Here is a 23,741-nt window from a genome sequence, read left to right as displayed (position 1 = left end):
TACAAAAATATCCTAACATTAATTTGGTGAGTCAGTTTAGTCCACGTGACTGAAGCGTATCCATTTATTAACAATTTTTATAATTACTTATTACTGCGTATTGTTAGACTAGCAAAAACATGTCGTTTCACTAGTCTGAATTAAGTATTTTTCGCGGTCTATGAACACGTAAGTGAAAATTTCGTCAGAATCGGTCCAGCTGTTCATCTCAGCACCAGTCCATCTTTTGACATGATAGGAATACCGATTGGGTTTCCCTAATAACAGAGTTGTATTTAAAAGCAGTAGATCATCCATAATAAATACTTACGTAATTAGTAGACCCTTTCCCAAAGGTCATTAGGCCATACTCATATACGGATCCTTGGTCCCACCTAAGGAAATGTACGCCAGGTTAGATGTTACGAGTATATCAGTAGTGTGAGTGTATTAGTACATTAGTGTGAAATAAGTATAAAATCTTGTCCTTTTCAATTTTAAAAACATCTCAAAATCAGGATTGGACAATAAGGCGGACAAATCCGTATTCCGACTTGTACAAGATACGAAGAATTTTTTACAAATGGAAAGATTATTGAAATTTTTGAACCTAAGTGTTAAACTGCCTGACATCCGCCAGCATAAAAACCATGAAATAGTTTCCGTTAGTTATAAATCAATCATAATTATCACTATAACTACTGTCTATGATGTGGTGTGTGTTGACAACCAAAATCCTACAATACAATTGTCACGATGAATACAAAACAGTTATCTAATTGCTTACCTACACGGATATAAGGTTGGCAATCAGATTTTCAAATTTATAAAACAAATTAAACTTTAAATATATTTTCTTGGATGCGTAGGAAGAGGAAGAGGATTAGATGAGACTGGAATTACTTACTCAATAATCAAAATTGCATATCATTGGGCTAGTAACCTGTTGGCAGGTGTGAGTAACCGTTTTGTTTCCAAATAATAACACAAGAAAAGGGAATGAATCAGTTATAAATAAATTTAAATCTTTAGGTGGCCATTTTTGACCACGAAACTATTGTTTTCGATTATATTATTATCTAACAAGGATGTCATCATAAGAATAAAATAAAATAACTATTATAATTCAAAAATACTTACTTTTTTATAACTGAAGTACTTACTTATATAATTATTACCAAACCATAAAAAATCTGCTTTTTAACGCATGGAAACATGAATGAAATAACAAATACTTAAGCAACTTTTATTGAGCACCGAAAAAGCTTCCTACAGTTATAAAAAATTAAAATTCAAAACACATTTCGATATAACAATAAAATCCATATAAATCTAACCAAAAGTGACAACCCTACTCAATAAATAAACGAATCGAAATGAAACTCGATTACCTCATTCAAAGGTTTACGAGTACAACAGAATGAGCCGTGGCGTTCGGTCGTCAATGCCGACACGCTAGCTTCCTCAAAATAAAAATAAATCAGTTATTCAGCCGTCGGAGCCATGTGGGCCCGTGTGTTGTTCTTGTGCATCATTTTTTATACTGCACGATGTTCGTTGAGAACCGGTAAGTTGCTATAAAAATCAGCTTTAATTTTTTTTGTAACGAAATCTTTTGCAAACGTTATCCGAGTTCTAAGAACGTTTAATTGTGCTTTTTCTATGTTTCGTTTTTCAACAGCCGTTGATAGTTTTAGGAATCTTCAAGTGATGGAAGTATCCAGTTCAAGTTCGGTGTCGATGGCTATTTATCGCCTTTCTTAATTACCGGCGCAAAGTGTGTAAACAGCTGTTGCGTTTCTTCATTGAGTCTCCTATTTTTCCGCTTTGTCGCTTATCTTTATGTACAGATATTTGGAAAAGTGTATCTAAGTTATATTTGTCTTTATATATTATTCTAAAAACTTACGTAGGTATACATTTTACGCTGCTGTGGTCTGAGCAGAGAACTCTAAATAAAATATGATGACAATAGAAGTAGCAAGTTCTGGTGGTTTTAATGTCAAAGCTAATGCTTGTGATGCCATAACATTTCCTTAAAAGCTATCTCAATTTAGAAATCTATTAGCCAACTTTTCTACTTTAAATCTGTATGCGATGCAACACATCAATCCATTCAATTGAAAAATCAGAAATTTGGCATTCTGTTTTCAATTTTTTCCTATTTTAATGGGTAAGATCAATTATAAATTCAACTCAAATTACTAGGTAACTACTAGGTAAGTTTTCAAAGTTTAAACAGCACACAGACATGCCAGGCTTAGAAAGGGGCGGACTGGTTGCTCACAAAATATACTGTAGGTACTTATTAAAACTTCTTATCCTCATGCGCAGCTTATTTAAAGCAATAAGATCTCCTTGAACTACATTAATTTCTGACCAGGACATTACAACTACATAAAACGTCCTACAAAATTAGGTCATTGTCCACACAATAGACAGCATCGTATCAAGTTCAATGCCATTAATTACGATAAGCTGCACTACTGAATAATAGAAATTTAAATAGGTACTTAGATGTAAATATGGACAAATATCCTAACGTGTGTATATCATATGTCCTCATTGGGCTTACACATATTACGTCTTTACGGTTAGACAGAGCCAACAGTCTCGAAGTCCAGAACTCAAAGATCACGTTCAGCTGGTAAATAGCGTAGATTGTACAAGTAGATACCTATATGATTTCCTGCAAAGACTGCATTAAAGATAAACTGATAAAATACGTGATATCTTAAAACTTTATTGCACAGATTAATAAAATAATTAACAAGTAGATACATATCTAATTTCATATTTTAGAGATACGAATGTTTTAAACTATGGAAACTTGATGCAAATCATTCGAAAATGATCTAAAACTTAGTATTAATATCGACATTTTTTTTAATTTGAACGGTCAATAAGTATATTTATCAAAATAACTACAAATTATATTTGATATTTTTGCCCTCTCTCTAGCCTGCTTTCGAATGAAAAGTAAATGAAAGTTTAATTAATCTGAAATTAAGTAAGTCCATTGAATATTCCAGATCAAGAATATTGGACAAGTCTAGCAGAAAACGAGCTGCAAGAAGCATTAAAAGTGAAATTAAACATTGGAGTGGCTAAAAACGTTATAATTTTTATTGGAGATGGCATGGGACCTAACACAGTGACTACCACTAGAATTTATAAAGGCGGGGAATCCCATCGGCTGGAGTTCGAGAAATTCCCTCATGTTGGCCTTTTGAAGGTAGGTTTCCTTAATTATTCTGTGATTCCAAGATTTTTCTTTTGTAATCAAGGACTTTATAAATTCAAATTTGACCTTCACCTACTTAGGTGCTTTAACAATACGTTCGATTGTCCAAATATAGCTTACTAGAGGCCGCCCGCGACTTCGTCCGCATGGAAACCCTATCAATCCCGCGGGAACTCTGGGATAAAAAGCCTAAGAGAATGTTAGGAAATTAAAAGTATTTTTTTAGATATAACGGTATTTTTTTCCAACTTACATTGTTAAAATTAGGCTATCTTTCAATAAGGGAATCATATTATATTGTGGTACCTGGAAAGATGCCCAGGGCCCAAAAGATCAAATACCTAATTGAAACATCAGGTATGGACAAAAATTTCTTTGGTATGGACAAAAAATTGTATTATTTTTTGAGTTAAGTACTCGTAATTTATAAAGTGTAATTTTTTTTAAGGATCTATATGTGTGCCTTTTTAAATTTCTGCCCAATATGTCAGAAATATGCAGACTGCTCCATCAAGGACATTTTTTAACCAATTAGAATAAATAATTATCACTTAAATACAAATAAAATGATTGTGGGAATAGAAGAAGAAATATGAATGAAATGTTTGACATTTGTATTCTATTTGATGTATAAAATGAATTGTAGCCTATGTGTTATTCTGGGTCTTCAGCTACTTACATACCAAATTTCATGGTAATCGGTTCAGTAGTTTTTGCGTGAAAGAGTAACAAACATCCATACAAACTTTCGCCTTTATAATAGTAGTAAGATTCATAATTTTGCCAGCATATGCCAGCTACAGCGAAAGTCTCGATAATTTCCGTTCTCCCGATTTTAGGAAATTCTGTTTTAATTTCTACCACATAAGGCTACATTCCAAATTTAAAATCTCTACCCTGCGGTTTGGATTGGATGTTGATATCAATCAGTGTCCTCTTTAAAATATTTAAATATTATTAGTAAAACCCTTGTATTACTTTCTAGACGTACTCAGCTAACGCCATGGTGCCTGATTCGGCTTGCACGGCCACGGCAATGTTCTGCGGAGTCAAAGTCAATAAGGACACAGTAGGCGTGGACGCGAGTGTCCAGAGAAAAGACTGTGAGAGATCTTTGCAACCAGAAGCGAGACTAAATTGCTTGGCTGGAATAGCATTACAAGCAGGCAAAAGTGCTGGTATGTACTAATTACGTGTTAATCTTATATACATACATACATATGATCACGTCTATATCCCTAGCGGGGTAGACAGAGCCACCAGTCTTGAAAAGACTGATAGGCCACGCTCAGCTGTTTGGCTTAGTGATAGAACTGAGATTCAAATAGTGACCTAGCAATCTAGCCCATCGCCTAAAAGAGGACTCCCAAGTTTATAAGCCTTTTAGATATCTTTCTTCAGGTTTATTCTATATAAGCCTTATTCGCTTTTTACGACATCCGTGGGAAAAATATGGAGTGGTCTTATTCTTTTTTATAATGGTGCCGGGAACCATACAGCACTGTAATGTGAATCTGTGTTAATCTTGTCCATCCTAATCCTGGTTTTAGTCCCGATCACGACCTCGCTAATCCGGGCTGAAGTTAGTCTCGTTGTTTTTTTATAAACTCGCAACACAATTTAACGAATTCTTGAAAACAGGAAGCCTATTTTTAATGTTGGACCTTTCTACTATAGGTATTTAGATCTTTTCAAAATAATTTATATCTGTAATTACCTATATGAAAATTACTTTATTTAGCTCGAACTTTACAATCTAGTTTTCATCTTAGGGATCACTTACAGGTAATAACATAACAGTCTCGAAAAAAAAGGTGACGTTTAGCTGGATAGCTTACCTGAAGATGAAATTTTTAATATCTAAGATTATTTAGATATCTTTCTTCAGGTTTCGTGACTACCATGCGCGTAACCCACGCGACACCCAGTCCCCTGTACGCCCACAGCGCTGACCGCCTCTGGGAATGCGAAGACCACATGCCCGTCTCCGCCAAGCAGTGCAAGGACCACGCCCGTCAACTCTTCGAAGAATGGCCTGGCAGGGATCTGAATGTAATCAATCAATTATACTTCAATTATATACCTGATTGCTGTTCCTACTAATATAATTTCACCACCAACTTTATAGAAACTATTATAAAAGTACTTACTTTTCTCTTCATGGGTATCATCACTTCATTTGACGCGGGATAGATGATAAGTTTATTTTATTTCTTAAAATAACATTTCCAGGTAATAATGGGTGGTGGTAAACAATCCCTAGTGTCTAATATAGTTGCTAACCCTGATCCCTGGACGTGTACCACCAAAGACGGTCGGGATATGATCGAAACGTTCAGGAAGGACAAGGAGAGTCGCGGGTTGAACTACAGCGTGGTGTCAAATACCGGGGAATTGAAGAATTTCAACAAAGAGTCCGACTATCTCCTAGGTGAGTATAGATCTTATATATAAAATTCTCGTGTCACAATGTTCCTTCCTGCGTACTCCTCCGAAACGGCTTGATCGATTCTCATGAAATTTTGTGAGAAAAATTGATGTTGGCCGATTCTCAGACCTACTCAATATAAGTGGGTCTGAGAATCGGCCAACATCTATTCTTCATACCCCTTAGTGATAAGAATTGTCCACCCTTAACATTGTTTTTAACTAGAAACTCTTTTTACTAAAAAAATATTTATATGCCAAAACAACGTTTGCCGGAACAGCCAGTATATCCAGCCAGTATATCTATCAGTATATATGTATCTAAACTAAACCTATCAGTGTTAATATTTTTCTTTTAGTGCCGTGTGGTTCCGGCACCAATAAAAAAAAACTCCGTCTCTTTCCCCTGGATATCGTACAAAGTGCCTAAGGAATAGGGCTGCTCTTTTAGGCGATGGGTTAGCAACTTGTTACTATTTGATTCTTAATTTTATCATAAAGCTAAACAGCTGAACGTGGCCTTTCTGTCTTTTGGAAATTGATGGCTCTGTCAATCCCCCCAAGGGATATACACGTGATTATATGTTATGTTTAACCTTTCAACACCGAGACAATTTGTAAACATGAGTTAGAGTTGCTTATTTTATAACTCTGTTTGTTATTACGTATATCTATTTTCTTTAAGTTTACCCAGTAACAATAGATACCTACCTGGGTACCTTTTTTACAATACCTCTATCAATATGTATGTAAGTATATATGTGAAGTTAGTTTGTTTATGCTTTTTATTTTAAAGTTAGGTAGTGCTTACTGATTACCTTTAAATGTCAAATTGTTTTCTAGGAATTTTCGCGAACAGTCACATGGATTACGAATACCAAAAAGATAAGAGCCCTGAAGGAATGCCATCAATATCAGAAATGGTAGAAGCAGCTATCACTGTTTTGAAGAGAAATGAAAATGGATATTTTCTTATGGTCAGTACAAACAAATGTACTCTTAAATGAGACAGTAGAATACTCAACATAGATGATGGTCATTGCACACACATTATTAATTTATTTTAGGAATCTTTAAAAAACATTAACATACCTTGTATGATGCCCAAGACTAAAGGAATGGATCATCTCAAAAATAATTTTTTGGACAAATATTGAAATCAGAAACCTGTAACGCGATCTAATTTCCGACTACCTACCTAATCACGTCTTTTTCATCGTAGTAAGGTATAGGTCCTTCAGTAAGACAACGCCGAAACATAAGGTCTCAAAAGTCATCGAAATAAGGTAGGTACCTAATCCTTGGTAGAAGGGTAATCATTTAAATCCCTCAATGTCTACTTTCAAGGTAGAAGGCGGTAACATAGACATGGCCCACCACCGCGGCCGAGCTAAGCTTGCCATCAGCGAGGCGGCAGCCATGGAAGAAGCGGTGAAGGTAGCTGCTACGATGACTGATGAGGAAGACACATTGCTTATTGTGACCAGTGATCATACGCACACGCTGAACATAAACGGATACCCGGCCAGGGGGTCTAATATATTTGGTTAGTGGCTTTTGCTTATTCATGGATAAAAGGACTTATGAAGTTATGCCTACTGTAGAAATCATGATTTTGTGCATAGCAACATAATCAAGCTTCGTTTGTTTGGAACACGAACATGATTATGTCTACGACAGTAGGTAGAATTGTAGAGCAGGTGTTTTAAAAGGTTGTGTACCTTACCTAAGACTTTCTAATACCTAGGAATTTCTCTTTCCCATGGATGTCGTAAAAGGCGACTAAGGGATAGGCTGATTAACTTGGGATTCTTCTATTAGGCGATAGGCTAGCAACCTGTCACTATTTGAATCTCAATTCTATTACTTAGCTGAACAGCTAAACGTGGCATATCAGTATTTTCAAGACTGTTTGCCCTGTCTACCCAGCAAGGGATATAGACGTGATTATATGTAGGTATATATGAAAATGATTTAAAAATTGGATAATTTCACCTGCTGAATTGTTCGACGCGCCTCATATCCGCGGTAAAAAGGATCTCATGAAGAAGGACACACTATAAGGGCCGTAAAACTACTTAATAAAACATTTCAAATAACTTACAGGTGTAGCGGAAACATCTCCATACGACGGCGTGAACTACACCACCCTTGCCTACACGACCGGTGGACCGGATTCCTTCCAATACTTTGCGCAGACGGAAGACGACAACCGAACCCGCGTGATGAGACGAGACCCTGGGTTGGAAGACACAGACAGCATGGAGTATAAGCAGATCGCCGCTATAACACTGGCGGAGAACAGTCATGGCGGGGGCGACGTTATAGTCTACGCTAGAGGTAAGATTAAAAAGTCCCGTGTGGTTTCCAGCACTACAAAATACTTAATACCACACCATCTCTTATTCATAGGTAGATGTTGACATTCAAAGGTAAAAGGCGACTAACGGACAAGGCACATTTATCTTGTGAAGCTTTAAAGATTTAGAATGGGTTAGGTAGGTTCCCCTGCAAAGGTTGCGGAGTTCAGTCGCTTTATGCAAAATCTTGACTTACTAGCAGGAAGAAGAAGAGGTTACTACTTAAATAAATGTGGTTCATGTTCTGATGGAATTGGGATGGTCTGGATGTCGCTGATCTAGCTATTATTACAGAATAATAATAGTAGGTAATCCTCAACACAGATGGGCCACCCATCCAACTCAATACACTAATACTTATTAAAAGTTCTATAGGGCACCAAGAGAAACTGGCCTAACTATGTAAAATATCTTACATGGAAGTAAATTCTTTTTTTATCAAAATTGGTTGTAAAATCGTTTATAACCCTGCAGTGCATTAGAAGAGTTTAGAATTGACTGGAAACCGTAAATGGCATCTGAGATGGTTTATTTTTGAAAGCATCTAAATGTATAACATTGTACTTAGTACAAACCTAAACATCTGTATTTAAACATTATCTGCTTTGCACCTAAAATGTGCGGGGTTAAACTAATGAATATATTTTTTTTTATAATATGTAGTTACATACTTAAGTATTTGCGCATAATAATATCCATAATATTTTTCGTTCCAGGTCCACATGCACACTTATTCCACAACGTTCACGAGCAAAACTATGTGTTTCACGTCATACAATACGCAGCAAAAATTGGTGCTTACGACTCGTCTAAGCCGTCAGCAGCTTCAGATATTTTTCTTAACAATGTATTAACGACAATAGCTACTGCTACTCTGTTATTATTAAGCTAGACTTCGACTAAGCCATTGAAAGAAAAATCAATACACTTCCATGTGGACAAGGTTGTGGCAAACTAAAAACCTATAGTGTAGATTTTCCACGTCGTAAGTTACGAGGCACTGTATTTTATATTTTTTTTTTCTTTTTTAAATTCAAAATAATATATTTTGACATCCATCCGTGATGTGGCAATAGATGTAACGGACAAGCCTTCCCAATTCAGGATCAAAGTAACAAAGGGCCACCCCGGGCTCCTCTCCAGAGGTAAGAAAGTAAACCCTGATAACGCCGGAGGAAAACAGGCTAGCCAAAATGATATATGAAATGTTTGTATTGTTAGGTACAGCAAAACAGTCGCTTCCAAATAAACATGAACCCTGTTCAAGCAAACCAAAAACTTTGGGGAGTCAAGATTATCTGCAGGCGACTGAACATATCCGAAATAATTTATTTTTAATTATTTAAATCATCAGTATTTATTAAATAAGGTTTAATTTTAAGTCTATTAGTCATTTAGCATTTAATGAAAAAAAAAAACTATTTTACAATTATGTATGTTTTATTGTCACGACACGGACAAAATACACTTACATAAGTCAGATTTAAATAGTTATTTCTAAAATAATAGCAAAATAATATTTATATTAACCACGGGCGTAGCCAGGGGGAGGGTTCTGGGGGTTTAAACCCCCCCGAAAAGTTAAGATTAACATCTCATCCATTCCCATTCTTACGCTAAGATAGGTATGTGGTTTGGTTGGATTCTATCACCCGGCCCGCGCTTCGTCACACACAATCGTTTAACCGATCGCATTCGGTAACCTTCGTATATTTTCGTGCCGTTTCGTATCCCACGCGCACGCACTTGTCGTGTCGTGTTCATTTACCAACGATCATCGAGTGAGAGTAGTAAAGCAGAGGACAATAATTTACAGTGACTATTATTAGAGGTTATTTTGTCATTTTTGTGATACGTAAGTAGATTTATAATTTCCACTACTTATTACGTTTAAAATAGCAATACTAATAAAATGAGAATTAATTAATTATTAATTCTCATGGATGGGTGTACTTATTGCTGGTTAGATAAATAAATAGATAGTATTTTTTTATTATTTTAGATTACGAGAAAATGGAGAAAAAGAAAAGAAAAGGCGATAAACTTAAAGGTATGGAGTATTGGAAAAAGTGGTGTGGTTCACCGGCTACCCGTAAACAAGAGAATTTGGGACCAACAACTAGTTTGCATGCTGACAATAAAATTGTGATCACAAGCGAGCCTTCGACTTCATTTACGGTATCCAATGTCGAGACCGAGTCGGTGGTGTCGCCAGCGCCCTGTTTTATACCTACCACTACCGACCCTTCACTTAGCCTAGAACCGACCAGCAGCAGCACCAGCTCATCTGTTACGTCATCTTCACATTCTTCTAAATTGGATGTTGGTTTTTATGCGACTGAAGACAATATCGAGAATGAATATCTAAAGGCCCAAATTTTAAAAGAGCCTTGGACTCCACCTCAAGATTACAAGTTTCCCATTTCTACAAAACGAAATTTGCGCTTTCAAATGAAATGGATGGAAAGATTCCCCTGGTTGGCATATTCTGAGTATAAAAGTGGAGCATATTGTAGAATTTGCGTCGTAATGAGACGTTCGCTTGATGAAGGTAAAGGGGGCCATCAGCGGGTCGGCCAGCTTGTAACCGATCCTTTTTGCAAGTGGAAGAATGCATTAGAAATATTTGAAACTCATGCAAAATCAGGATATCACAAACGAAATTTGGAACTCGCAGATAACTTCCTAAAAGTAATGTCTTCTCAGGTTGTTTCAGTTGATGAGCAGTTGTCTTCTGAAAGAAAAAGACAGCAACAAGAAAATCGAAAAAAACTAATCCCCATCGTAAAAGGAATAATTTTTTGCGGCAAACAAGGTATACCTTTAAGAGGTAAAACTGATTCGGGACGGATTCACGTTACACCGGAGTCTGAACAACCACTTCAGAATGAGGGTAATTTTCGAGCTCTATTGCGGTACGCAGCCGAATCTGGGGATAAAGATCTTTCGGAGCATTTGATCACTTCTCAGAAGAATGCCCTTTACACGAGCCCACAAATCCAAAATGAAATAATTGACATTTGTGGTGAAATTATTCAACACAAGATCATTAACGAAGTAAAGGAAGCTATTTTTTTTTCGATTCTCGCTGACGAGACAACTGACATTGCGCGTATGGAGCAAGTCTCATTGTGCTTGCGATATGTTGATTCAAAAGATGCGAAACAACATAAAGTTAAGGAGATGTTTTTAGAGTATATTCCAACTGTTGACGTGACAGGATCCGGTCTTGCAAATCTTATAATTACAGCTCTGAAAAAGCATGGACTTGATTGTTCTCATGTGGTTGGTCAAGGTTACGATGGAGCTGCAGCTATGAGTGGGTATTTGCACGGTGCCCAAGCATTTATTCGTCAAGACTGTCCTCTTGCTCTTTATGTACATTGTAGTGCACACTCTCTCAATCTCGCTATTGCCGACTCATGTTCTCAAGCAGAAGTACGAAACTGCGTTGGAATCGTACAATCTGTTGGTTCCTACTTTAGACATTCGGCTCAACGCACTGCTGTTCTGAAAGAAAAAATTAGGGATTTGTTACCGGCTGATCATCAAAAAAGCTTGCTTGCAATGTGTGAAACACGGTGGGTTCATAAGCATGAAGCCGTTATAAGATTTAAAGAAATTTATTCAGCGATTGTGCATGCTCTCGAAGAACTCCAATCTAGCCACAATAAAGAAACATCGCAACAAGCCGTCCAAATGCTTAACACACTTCGATCTTCGAATTTTGTTATGTGCCTAGTAATTCTTCAAAAAGTTATGAGCTATACATTGTCGCTGTCAAAGCAACTGCAGACAGTTAACGCAGACCTCATAACAGCATTCAGCCACGTTGATAATGTTATTAATGCTTTGCAACTTTTAAGAGACAAAGTTGACGAAGAGTATCTCCATCTATATGAAGAAGCAAAGGTGTTGCTCGAAGAAAATGGTGGTATACTGCTTATGCCACGTATTGTCGGAAGGCAGCTGAATCGCTCATATATTCCTGCGTCGGATATATCCACGTATTATAAATTAAATTTATTCATCCCTTTTCTCGACCATACAATACAACAATTGATTGAGAGGTTTATAAAACACCGTAAAGTAGTATCGGCACTATCTTGTGTGTTACCGTCAAATTTTGCGACCAGTTGTGAAATTGAAGAGGCATTTTGTATGTATTCGACAGTGCTGCCCGAAAAATGTTCATCTGTTGTCAAAGCAGAACTTGAAGTGTGGAAAGCAGCCATGACTCTCACATCCCCTATTCCAAAATCAGCTCTGGAATGCTTAGATAACTGCGACCAAAAACTATATCCAAATATTTACACATTGTTGCAAATATTGGCGACCATACCTGTTTCCACTGCTACCCCAGAAAGGACTTTTTCAAGCCTAAGAAGACTTAAAAACTACTTGAGAAACACAACAAGTGAAAACAGATTGAATGGCTTGGCTCTCATGAACATTCACTATATGATAGAAATTGACGCGAATGAAGTAGTGGATATATTTAAAAAGAAAAACAGAAGATTAATTCTGTAATGCGTTTATAAGAGAAAGGCATTTTTTTATATAGTCGATACTGTACCACTGCTCAAAAAAGAACTTCCCAAATTCTCCATTTTCTTATGAATATAAGGATTATTTTATGTACTTTTGGTCTTTTTATTTTCTTGAACCCCCCCCGATACCAAAACCTGACTACGCCCGTGATATTAACGTGATGCATAGCATAACGGAAGTAATAATAGCACCAAAAATATTTGAGTATTTTGTTAATAGATAGTATCAGCTGTTATGAAAGTTTAAGTAAGTACATTAAAAACATTTAATTTAGGCAACTAAATCTCTTTTCAAATGCTTTGAGCAATATTGAGTTATAAAATACTTGCGTGATGAAAATTGTAAAGTTAAAATTATATAAGTACATTTCATAAAAAAAGAGGAATGACACATTCAAGGTGCAACGGCTAAATACCTATAAAACTTAATTTTATTATCACTTGGTTACAATGTACTCTACTAACATCAACTGATCTACTGGTTAACTGGTTAAAACCAGTTATGTGATTGGACCCGTGTAACGCCGCTTCGCTGATATTATCCCATGTACTTCTTCAGTGCCAGCCCTATTATAAGGGCCCCGGCCAGCGCAAGTATCGCCCATTTCAAACCGGAGCTGTAACGAAAACAAATATAGTAGTGGCTGCCAGTTTCAAATTATATTTCTTTCTTATGAATTGTGTTCTTTATGCAAACATATCGAAGTTTATGATATTACATATATAGATAATGAGACGATATCTCATCTCTGATATGATTATTCTACGAGGTTTTGTGTTTTTACTATCGATAAGAAGTCCCAGACAAAGTTCGACGATTGTTCTGGATGGCAGATAATAGACTTATAGGAACTTTATAGCTTACTGCTGGTCATAAACCTTTCAACATGATTCAAAGATCTATGTTGAATTAAAATTACGTTAAAAATAGTAAACTATACTTCAAAGTACAAAACTTTAATCACCTACATACTAGGAAAACTAATGACACCATCCTCCCAATTCAAAGTAATCATAGTTATAATCCATATTACATAATGCTACGTATTACAAAACATTCTTAAAACGCAAAATACCTAGTTACTCCTTAAATCAAACAAGAGCAGATTTACATGACAATTACTATAAAATTTTAATAAACTTATCTCATCATTTTGTATCACAGACATGAGTGTTTTAAGAAATAAAGACCAATAAAATCCGCAAACAGTGAACAGCAAATAGTTAGCGAGAGCAAATCTGCCTTTGTACATATCATACAAAATTCAACAAGCGTATATTTCTAAACAGATAACTAATTTAACTTGATATGTATACAGTGATAAGTTACAACAAAACTAAATTAAAACCTTTGTGGAGGAGGTGACGGAGGACGCACTCGCCTTCTCGCTCTTAAAAAAAACAATACTATATTAATTTGTACGCTATTCACTTACTATTCTACTTTTAACAATTTGCCTACAGATATACAATATTTCTTTATAATTTACCCTCCACAAGGGTGGCCACGAGGTCGGGGCGGTCTTCTTCATAAAAACAAACAATACAGTGTTATTTACCAAAGCTACAAACTATACAATAAGTAACAATTAAGCCTACTCAAGGAAATTTTAATTTTTTACCCACTAGGAGACCGTGGACGGGGATTTCTTAAAAAACATTAAAATATATTATTTTATGCATAACTAAAAAGTATTTCTGCCAAAAGAGTAGCAAGCATACAATAATTAATAATCGGTTTCTGTTGAGGCAGGAAAAGAGAATAATATATAAAAAGTAAGACCTCAATGCGAAATAATGGATAAAATCTTACTAATCTAATCAATGACAAAATCAGAAATTATACTTTTCTTTAAATGTTAAATACTCGTTAGTGCACACTTATTTATGTGGTCTTACTTTTAAGTTATACAATAGGTGTGATTATACGTGGGAACCATTATGCGGGTAAACAATATCGAAATTGAACAAGATAAAAATACCTACCTAAAACGATTTAATTTTTTAAAAACGTAACTCGAGATAGAAATTACATCAGACAGAAAAAATTATCTTATCAAGAAATTATTCTTCATGAGATACCTCAACTTATGTAAAATCAAAACACAGGCTGAACAAAACTAACGTAAAATTTTGAAAATAATTTTCCGACCTAGCTTGATACTAGAATTGCTAGATTAGTGCTTAGAGCGGACAACTGGCAAGACAAAAATAGTTGGTAAATGGAATGAACCAACTTATATTATTTAGTCGTCGACAAGACTGAATACCGATATGTGAATATGTTTGTATTTTTTTCTCTTAAACTGAATAAAACAATTGTGAAGATAATTTCAACTTTTTTACAATAGGTATAAAAAAACTGTCTACATTAATAGAAAAAGATAACCTTTCGCGTGGTACAACTATTGACTGTACTCTTCTTTCCGCCTTTGGATTATGTGGCTCTTTCGGCGACTTATACGACGACCCCGGAAAACTGGCGTTACAAAAATTATATTTTGATGAAAGAAACAAAAAATGAATATAAATAAACCACAAAACAAACGAAAAACAATGCCAGACCTTGAAGACGAACTGCCGTCGAAAGTTCGCCAGGATTTATCTTTTTTCGACTTTGGTAGTTTTCCTACTGGGCAACTGTATAAAATAAAAATATGTATAAGAATTCAGACTTCTAGCAATACGAAATTGTTTGTTTGCCTACATAATGACCCCACAAAGTATCTTCCACGTCCAAATGATATGAAATTTGAATTTATGGATAAGTTTATATATATATATGTTATTAATAATATTTGTAGAAGCATAAATGTTGCAGTAATCTTGAGCATGGTTACAGGCAAAATTATAAAGAATAGTATGAATGAAAAAGTAATAGGTTAAAGAATAGGAATAACCTGTCATCGGTGCAGCTAGGACAACTTGATTTGCTGTTAATACAAAAAAAAAGAAAATTAAATATTTGACATTTTCTTTTTCGACTATTTGTGTAAGAAAACAATAAAAAAATTCAGAATTGTTATGTTCACTATATGGTCGCCTAACAAATTAAAAGACCACTACAATTCCAAATAGCTTTTAAAATATAATTTTGAGCACTAGGTAGTAATTTAGTTATACATTGATAATTCAAAGCAAAGATCCAATACCAAACATAATAATAATGAAGAGCTGTCTAATAATCTCGTTATAAATCCACCCATATTGTTACTAGCAGAAGTTTTATATTTGTTTTTATGTACAAGAGGCGACTAAAGGCCAAAATATGTTTTCACTTAATAAAATACCATACCTAACTTATTGTGAAATGTGTAAAAACACATTATCAGTTTATACCTACCATAATTAAAAATTTCCACATCAAAGTCTCAGTACAATTTTTTCCCCCTTATTTCATCATTCTGCCTATAATTAAATTACTCATTATCTATTTTTAACATATTAAACTTACCAGGTTCTACTTATTTCCACCTTAAATTCTAATCAAATTCTAGTGATTTAAAAAAATTACTTACTGACATTTACCTTTTTAACTAAATTATAACAAACATTAGGTTTTTTATTTTATTTTATATTATTTAAACATTAAATCATGGAGGAGTCTGTTAACTGGGCCAGACATAAACTGGAACTGCTGTTCCAATTGTCAGGTTTTTCTATATTTAATAATTTCTTCCAGTAACATGAACCGCATATGTTTTTTTTTTTAATCTATTGTTGGAGCCCTGTACAGTCAAGCGCAATTTGTAAAATAGTCAATACATTATACAACTGTTAAAATTAAAATGAAATTTAAATATTACGAAAATGATCCCAGTTAACGGACACCTCAACTCATGCCTCTTACCCAGAGGGGTAGACAAAGACTTCATTTTTCTACAATCCCTACATAATTATAAAACATACACTTCTATCTACTATTACTATTAACAAAGCATTAATTATTATTTTCATTTTAACATTTTTCATTAAAGCATAATGTTGTGTAACAATATCATTTTTTATATTTAAATAAATTATGAAATATACATAACTACTTGCATTTATTAACACAAAACTATAAATAAGAAGATATAAAAACTAACCGTTTTTTAATCTTACAACTGTAAAAAATATGTCATATATTAATGTCAACATTTCTGCAATAAACACAACAAAATGTAAACTTAAGTTTACACAACTTAATTCTGTTGCTGTAAAATAATTTTATTGTGAAATGATACAAGTTGAGATGACCTATGTTAATTACATTTTATATCAAATACACACAGTAAAATATTTTTTTTAAGATCCATTTTTTGATACGACCATAGGGCAATTCCAAGATCCATTGTTGTCGAAGACCAAAAGTTTTATGAATGTCCCATGACTTTGTAAATTGCAATTGAAGCCCATGCTTTGAAAAATTAATATTATCACAATAAATTTAAATAATAAGCTAAAAAGTGTTTAACTACTTACCAAGGGGTCACGGTCTTTGAGTGCTCTGATATTGGTAGCTTCCCTATTTTATACTTCTTTAACATTTGCCTAAAAAAATTAAGAAAATTACAAAACTTCACATAATAATTAGAACTTGTTTTATGAACATACTTTTGGTCTATCAAGACCAAAAGTATATTCATAAAAAAGTTGAGCAACCTAGGAAAGTATGTTTTGACAAGCTAACTGCAGGTGATATAAAACTAAGTCAAGTTTTTAGTATGTAGTGACACAAAAAACAAAGTTACCTACTTACAAATAAAATGTTCTCTTTTTACAAGGAATTGTTTCTCCAAGCAAAGAAAGTGTAAACATTTAAGTACCTGGCGTCTTCACTATGACCAACATCTTCAAATGCAAGAGTTCCATCTTTGCCTGCCACATCCAATAACGAATCCTCACCTCCAGGGTGCTAAATTAAAAGTAGACATGGTAAGAGTTAATACTTTAATTGTTTTATTGATATATATTCTGATTTGTATTCCATTTCAACATACCTCAGACAAAAAAGAAGTCACATCATACACTTCATTATGGAGAATTATCCAAGTGCTCTTTCGACTTTTATGCTTTTTCACCTCGGTAATTGAAATTTCTTTACTCATTTTAATAACTTAGTAGAACGACCACGACACGATGCGACGGGATAAAAAATTATTAAGAAAACAGCTGTGACAAACTTCAAAAAATTTACAGATAGTGTCGCGTGCTCATTGTCCTTGTCACAGTTTGACATTAGACAGTGACGATGTCCGATGACAAGCAAAGACGTCAAAATTTCAAAACCAACATAACCTCTAAAACGTTAAGCAATCTCTATTTGGTTTGTGGTAAAGTATGATCCTATGAAACTGAAAAAAGTAGTGATAGCTGTAAAATAAGAAAGTGATAAATACTTTGAAAGCATATAACAGCATCATTACTTTTAATGGCGGATGAGAAAGACTTCAATGACGTGCTTGAGGATATATTTTTAGGAGAAGAAAACCAACATAAGGAAAGTTATAAAGAGGGATATAAAGCTGGCTTTGAGTCTGGGAACCCCGAAGGATACCATTTGGGATACCATAGAGGAGCGGAACTTGGTCGAGAACTGGGTAGGTGGTCCTGACTTCCTGAGTGTACTTAGATGGCCTACGTGTGTTTTATTGCGAGATCTTAAAATTGAACGAATTTGACTGAACTACTCTTTTTACTAAGCTTATTTTTTTCTCTTAGGATACTATTTGGGAATAGTAACATACTATATGCAATCGCACACTAATTCTGAAACAAAATACCCTGAAAAAGTAATGAAACAACTGGCAAAAGTAAAAGAGTTGATTGAAGCATTTCCACAAACAAATTCTGAAGACAAGGATATTCTGGGGATGGCAGAGGCCATAAGAGCGCAGTACAAAAAAGCCTGTGCTCTCTTAAAGATACCATCTGCCAATCCATATGATGCAGGAGTCTCATTTTGAAAGTAAACTTTTAACCTTAATTATTTAAATTATTAAATTAATACCTTAATTATTTAAATTAACTACTTGATCATGTCACTTTCGATTGGTTGTTTATGACATAAAAAATAAAAAAATACCTTTTTCAGATTCCTCAATGCAGACTGCAATGAGACTTCGTAATCAAATAAATACTCTTATAACATTCCTGACACCATTACTACCACTTGCTAACTGTCACATGGTAGAAATGTTTACCCTGAATCATTGGGAGAAATTGGTCCCAAAGCCTTTAAAGGATACTCTAGAAGATATGCAGTTGAATGATTGTATAGAAAAGTTCTGGAACTGTGCTTCAAACAGTGAATGTTCAGGTAAGATGACTATTTTCTGCACTATGAATTTATCTGTTACTCAAGAAAATAATCAAATTTAAGGTGGCATGTAGCTTATAAGATAATAATTTCCCAGGTAAAGTTTCCTGAAAATATGAGACAGGAGTCAATTTGTGTAAATACCTGATTAACAAAATTTTAGGATCATGGCCAAAAGGCACACCTTGGGATCTTCTCCAGAGAGATGAGGATATAACTTACTTTGAGACATGCTCAACTATATTCAATTTGTATGTTTGCTTATGTCAACAGATGCTTCTGAATTTGCTGTTTGGATTAAAAATGCTCAATCACATTATGTGTCTATCAACAATGACTACTGTTTGAATTTAGAACAGCTTCAAAATCGTTTTGCAAAATGGGGTGGGCAGATGAAACCTGAAATACTTATCACGGAATTTATGTCCAGCAAAAAGAGTTATGAGGTAAAGTTAAGAAACTTCATCAAATGGCGCTTTTCCATTTGGTCAGATTATCTTTTTGAATAGAATCACAGAGTTATATGGCAGCCACTCAATGTAAAAACATTGAGTACTCTTCAAACATTCTTTATTTCATCTACCTGAGCCAATTGTTTAGTTAATAAAGGTGAAGCTTTACAAGGGATGCTTACAGAATTCATAACCATCCAACTTCAGACAAAAATATTATGAATTAGGACCCAACCTTAAAGAGCATAAGGATTTTATTTATATATAGGTATATTGAAAGATAGAACTCATTGTATAAATCATCCAATTTTTATTAATAATTCTATTATTTATTTAGTTATTAGTTACAGGTTCAAACAATGTCGCATTTAGTAGCATCACTGCACAATAGTACTCATTCAACATGTTGCGTGGAGGCTGGTGGGGGGAGGGGACATCTGCCTGTTGCCCTGACCCTTGGTTATGGAATACCCAGTCTGACCATAGACTGTGCTGATAAAACTATAGAAGCCGCCGCTGTAAGGATCAAAATTATACAGGTGAGTTTTTAAACTCTGGTTTGAACACCTATGTAAATTCTTTTACGTATGTTTGTAATAGTTCATAAGACACACAAAACACAAGAAACACAGTGACTTGCAGCTTTTTACTGAATTATATATTTTATCTGAATTAAAGGAAATCATTATTGTTTGTCGGTTGACTGGAAGAGATCCCTTCATGGGATAAAAAATGGCGGACTCATTGCAAGTGATTTGTTTTTTTATAACTATGTACTACTTTCTTGTTACTGTGCAAATTTCTATGCCATAAAGATATAACAAACAAACACAACTTCCAATACATATTTGTTATCAAAATAAGCAAATTTCATTACAATGTTGCATCAACTACATTTGTAAACAACGAAAAAATTATAATTATATTTTCATTGATCAGTTTCATTATGCATTATTCAACCTATTAATTTATGGAATACTTATGTTAAAAACAATAAAGGGATTAGGTAGTTAAAATAAAATTTATATTTTTTCTTTTTTCAGAAACAATGGCACGCCATAGCAAAAAGAGTTGAAAATGGAATCCAAGGGAGAATTAATGATAGCATCAACAAAAACTTACACCGATTCGCCAGTGCCTACATCACTAGAGACACCGACCTGGCTAGCATAGTAAGGGAGAAATTTCCAGAACAAACTGACATCAGAGTCCTTTTGACAGGTAAGAAAAGCTAATTAAAATACATAAGACTTAGGAATGTAGGAAATCAAAACAACGCTTTATAAATGAAATCATTGCCCGTTTAGTTTAAGGGAGAGTGGCTTTACCATTTTGTGCATTCTGGACTCTTTTCATTGACACAAGTTCTACATATACCATTTAACGTTCTTATGTACCAGAATTACAGTGAGGTACTGGTATTTTAGCTGCTGGCCAAGAGTGCCAGAATTTAGAGAGTATTAGTACTATCTTCAAAATATCTTTCATGGTCAGGTCTCCACACCTGCGGTAACCTAGGGCCCGATTCCCTAAGGATCTTCGCGGCACAGCCCGCCGTGAAAGCTGTATTCAATGTGCCGTGTTGTTACCACCTTCTTACCGAGGAAGTAGACGCTGCAATGTTTGACGTCTTCGAGAGAGACTTTGGTAGTGGACACAAGATGGACGAGGGTTTCCCAATGTCGCAATATTTGAAAGGTATTGATATAGCTTCAGGTTTTAACGTTACTTGCTGCTTTTTATATTTTTAATCATACACTTATAATCATATGTCTAATTCTGGTAGTGCTTCTTAAAGAATTAATTTTATTTATCCAATTGATGAACTTGTTTTTGACACCTAATAGGATACAACTTGGGACGAAACGCTCGCATGCTGGCTGCACAATCTATAGACCGAGTGGTTTATCAAAAGCAATTACCTGATAGAAGTTTACTCTACAGAGCTATTCTACAGGTAAGTAAAGCTTTTACTATAGGTTTAGTACTTTTATATATATATACAAGAAGTAATTCGTCCCGTACCTACAGTTACCGTGCCCGGTAGTTCGTATCTAGATCGAAAACCATCTTATTTATTTCCCGGGAATGTCGTAAGAGGCGACTTAGGGAATACGCACATTTATATTCAATCTTCCATGCTGGTAGCAAAGAAAATCAAAGTGCATGCCAGCTGCATCTCTTCCCGCACAAATTGTCTGAATCTCAATTCAATCATCGAGCAAGAGGTAAATTCGTTTTTTGAATCTTTAGTGGTTTTGTCTACTCTGTAAAAGATCAAGACGTGTTTTAAGTATAACTATTTAATCCAGTGCTGGATATGGTCAATGTAAAGAACATTGACCAGTTGAATGCAAAAGGTAATCTTTTCGCCACTTTTCTGCCCTATGGTTCGTTCATTCTATATCTATGCCGTCCACTAATCCATTGATTCTCTTAATTTATGCAAAAATCGATGGTAGAAGTTAAAGACGTGTCCATTCTTTCAAGTTTGCTTTGACTCAAAGAATTTGCTTTTTTATAATATAATTTATAGTAGGTATGTATAAGTGTTGTGTGTGTATAAATTTGTAGAATACGTGTTGAGACAGATAATTTTTTTGTAAATTTGTCAGTGGATGTTACGATATACTATTTTTTCATACGTTTAATTTATACGCATATAGGTTAAGAATCTACTTTCTAATTCGATGTACCACTTATGTTTTCTTAAAAGTTTCATCCATTTCGTATAAATAAAGTGACGTAAGCCATACTTAGAACGTGTGAGTCAGTAATCGCCAGTTTGACACAGACAGCCCATGTTAACGATAGTTTCGTGGAAGACAAGGTAGGCCTTCATTACCCGTTATTTATTAACTTACACCCTTGATTATAACAATTTGAATAACGCCAACTAATGGATATATAACAGCGTTGTATTGGTAATTTAGTTCTTGGTATAATTTCTTTGTTTACATCATCCAAATCGAATACGAATCGATAAAATATTTATTTTCGTTTTATTATTTTATTGTATTTCATCTTTAATTATTACGATGTCTACATTGTAAAGATGATTTAACAATTAAACAAAAAATTCAAACTATTTTTAAGTTCACAAGCGTTTATAGCCCACAGACTTTGTTCTAGGTATTTATTCTATATCTTTGTTACAAACGCTAGTGAAAGCACAAACTTGAAATGTTTTTAAGTCACGCGTATGAACATTATAATGTAATCTTTAATTCATAAACTAACTGTCAGTCATCAGTCCATTGAGGATGAATGAATGAATAACTCTTTATTGCACACAAAAAAAGAACAAAGTTGTAAATAAAAAAAAACTAGATGTATGTATGTAGTACAATAGGCGGTATTAACGGTTTTAGCGATTTTTTACAAACAACCAGTGGATGGAGAGCAAGACGGCGGTGCAAGAAACAATAATAAGATTGTTAACAATAAAATCATATCAGATAATATTACCTCCTGAATGTACCGTACCTATTTTGCTTTTTAAATCCTTATATATCTTTGTTTCAGGTAATAATTAGGCAACATTTACCAAACTTTACAATACCCGAAGGCAAATTAAAGCGGTTATCTACGAAATGTCACGGATTTAGGGATTATTTCAAGATGGCCGACAGCGCCCTAAATCTTGGACTTTATGATAATCTATCCGAGAGCTATCTAGCTGATATTGTCGCGCAAATGGATGTTCAATGGAAACAAACAGTGCTATTTTATTTACTTAGGTTATGCTTGGCTCAAGTTGTAGAAGGCGTCATTCTGTTAGATAGATTGTTGTTTTTGTTTGAAAACGGATTCAAAGACGTGTTTTTGGTAAAATTGTTCGATCCTGTGTTGTCTCCGAGATGCCACAGTATAGTTGCCGTTAGATGACAGTTATATTTCAATTTTTGATTGAATTCTGTATTTTACTATGTGTTATTGTTTTTATTTCATCACGTCAAAGCGTAGCAAGCGATTGATGTAATTAAAATATACCTAAGTATACAAAACTTGACGTTTTCAGTATTTATATCAATAAAAAATATTAACTTATAAATACAAAGCATTTTATTTTTAATATTGCTGCATGCCACAGCTTTCCAATTGTTGGAGCGTTGTCTATCCCATCCCCATACATCAGAGCGAAGGTCGGAGCATGCTTCGTCCGAAGTTTTAAAAATGTCAGTCTACGGATTAAGACTACACAACTACTAGTGTTACCGAAGCGAAGATTTCGGACGAAACATGTTAATTTATTTGTAAACTCTTTATTCCTATATAATAAAAAGGAAAAGGAATATAACAAATAACAGTTATTGGATTTAGAACAATATGTACAATGGCGGGCTTTTCCCAACATGTGCGGAAAAAGATCTTTATACGGCTCAGCTTAAATAATAGTACCTAAGTACTTATTGTTTTAAGCCACCG

At 34.5% G+C, this 23,741-nt stretch overlaps 4 protein-coding genes across 5 annotated transcripts; 3 read left to right on the top strand and 1 right to left on the bottom strand.

The window, feature by feature from the left end:
- The first annotated feature begins 1,387 nt into the window (after positions 1-1,387).
- Positions 1,388-9,492, top strand: LOC106136318 (alkaline phosphatase). The gene is made up of 9 exons (XM_013336826.2): positions 1,388-1,546; positions 3,012-3,214; positions 4,209-4,401; positions 5,112-5,275; positions 5,456-5,654; positions 6,494-6,627; positions 6,998-7,196; positions 7,757-7,990; positions 8,727-9,492. Exons 1-9 carry the CDS (start codon positions 1,483-1,485, stop codon positions 8,900-8,902), a joined length of 1,566 nt encoding a protein of 521 aa, XP_013192280.1. The 5' UTR covers positions 1,388-1,482; the 3' UTR covers positions 8,903-9,492.
- On the bottom strand, positions 9,048-17,760 carry LOC106136319 (cytochrome b5-like). Its single transcript, XM_013336827.2, has 4 exons — positions 17,543-17,760; positions 17,369-17,457; positions 17,025-17,093; positions 9,048-13,177 (listed from the first exon to the last, which is right to left on the bottom strand). Exons 1-4 carry the CDS (start codon positions 17,648-17,650, stop codon positions 13,099-13,101), a joined length of 345 nt encoding a protein of 114 aa, XP_013192281.1. The 5' UTR covers positions 17,651-17,760; the 3' UTR covers positions 9,048-13,098.
- LOC106136287 (52 kDa repressor of the inhibitor of the protein kinase-like) lies at positions 10,024-12,540 on the top strand. Its single transcript, XM_013336782.2, has one exon. It carries the CDS (start codon positions 10,024-10,026, stop codon positions 12,538-12,540), a length of 2,517 nt encoding a protein of 838 aa, XP_013192236.2.
- A 591-nt stretch (positions 17,761-18,351) lies between the features above and the next one.
- On the top strand, positions 18,352-23,345 carry LOC106136317 (probable methyltransferase-like protein 25). Of its 2 annotated transcripts, none has more exons than XM_060948091.1 (8): positions 18,352-18,510; positions 18,637-18,861; positions 19,135-19,307; positions 19,664-19,852; positions 20,357-20,534; positions 20,808-21,011; positions 21,161-21,270; positions 22,839-23,345. In XM_060948091.1, exons 1-8 carry the CDS (start codon positions 18,486-18,488, stop codon positions 23,199-23,201), a joined length of 1,467 nt encoding a protein of 488 aa, XP_060804074.1. In that variant the 5' UTR covers positions 18,352-18,485; the 3' UTR covers positions 23,202-23,345. The 2 variants fall into 2 exon arrangements, with proteins under 2 accessions (XP_060804074.1, XP_013192279.1); XM_013336825.2 differs by having other exon boundaries at positions 19,658-19,852.
- Positions 23,346-23,741: the final 396 nt, after the last annotated feature.

The sequence above is a fragment of the Amyelois transitella genome, chromosome 15 (assembly GCF_032362555.1).
Source record: "Amyelois transitella isolate CPQ chromosome 15, ilAmyTran1.1, whole genome shotgun sequence".
Lineage (NCBI taxonomy): Eukaryota > Metazoa > Arthropoda > Insecta > Lepidoptera > Pyralidae > Amyelois > Amyelois transitella.
Note: the sequence above shows the minus strand (reverse complement) of the source record. Positions and strands in the feature narration are given on the sequence as shown.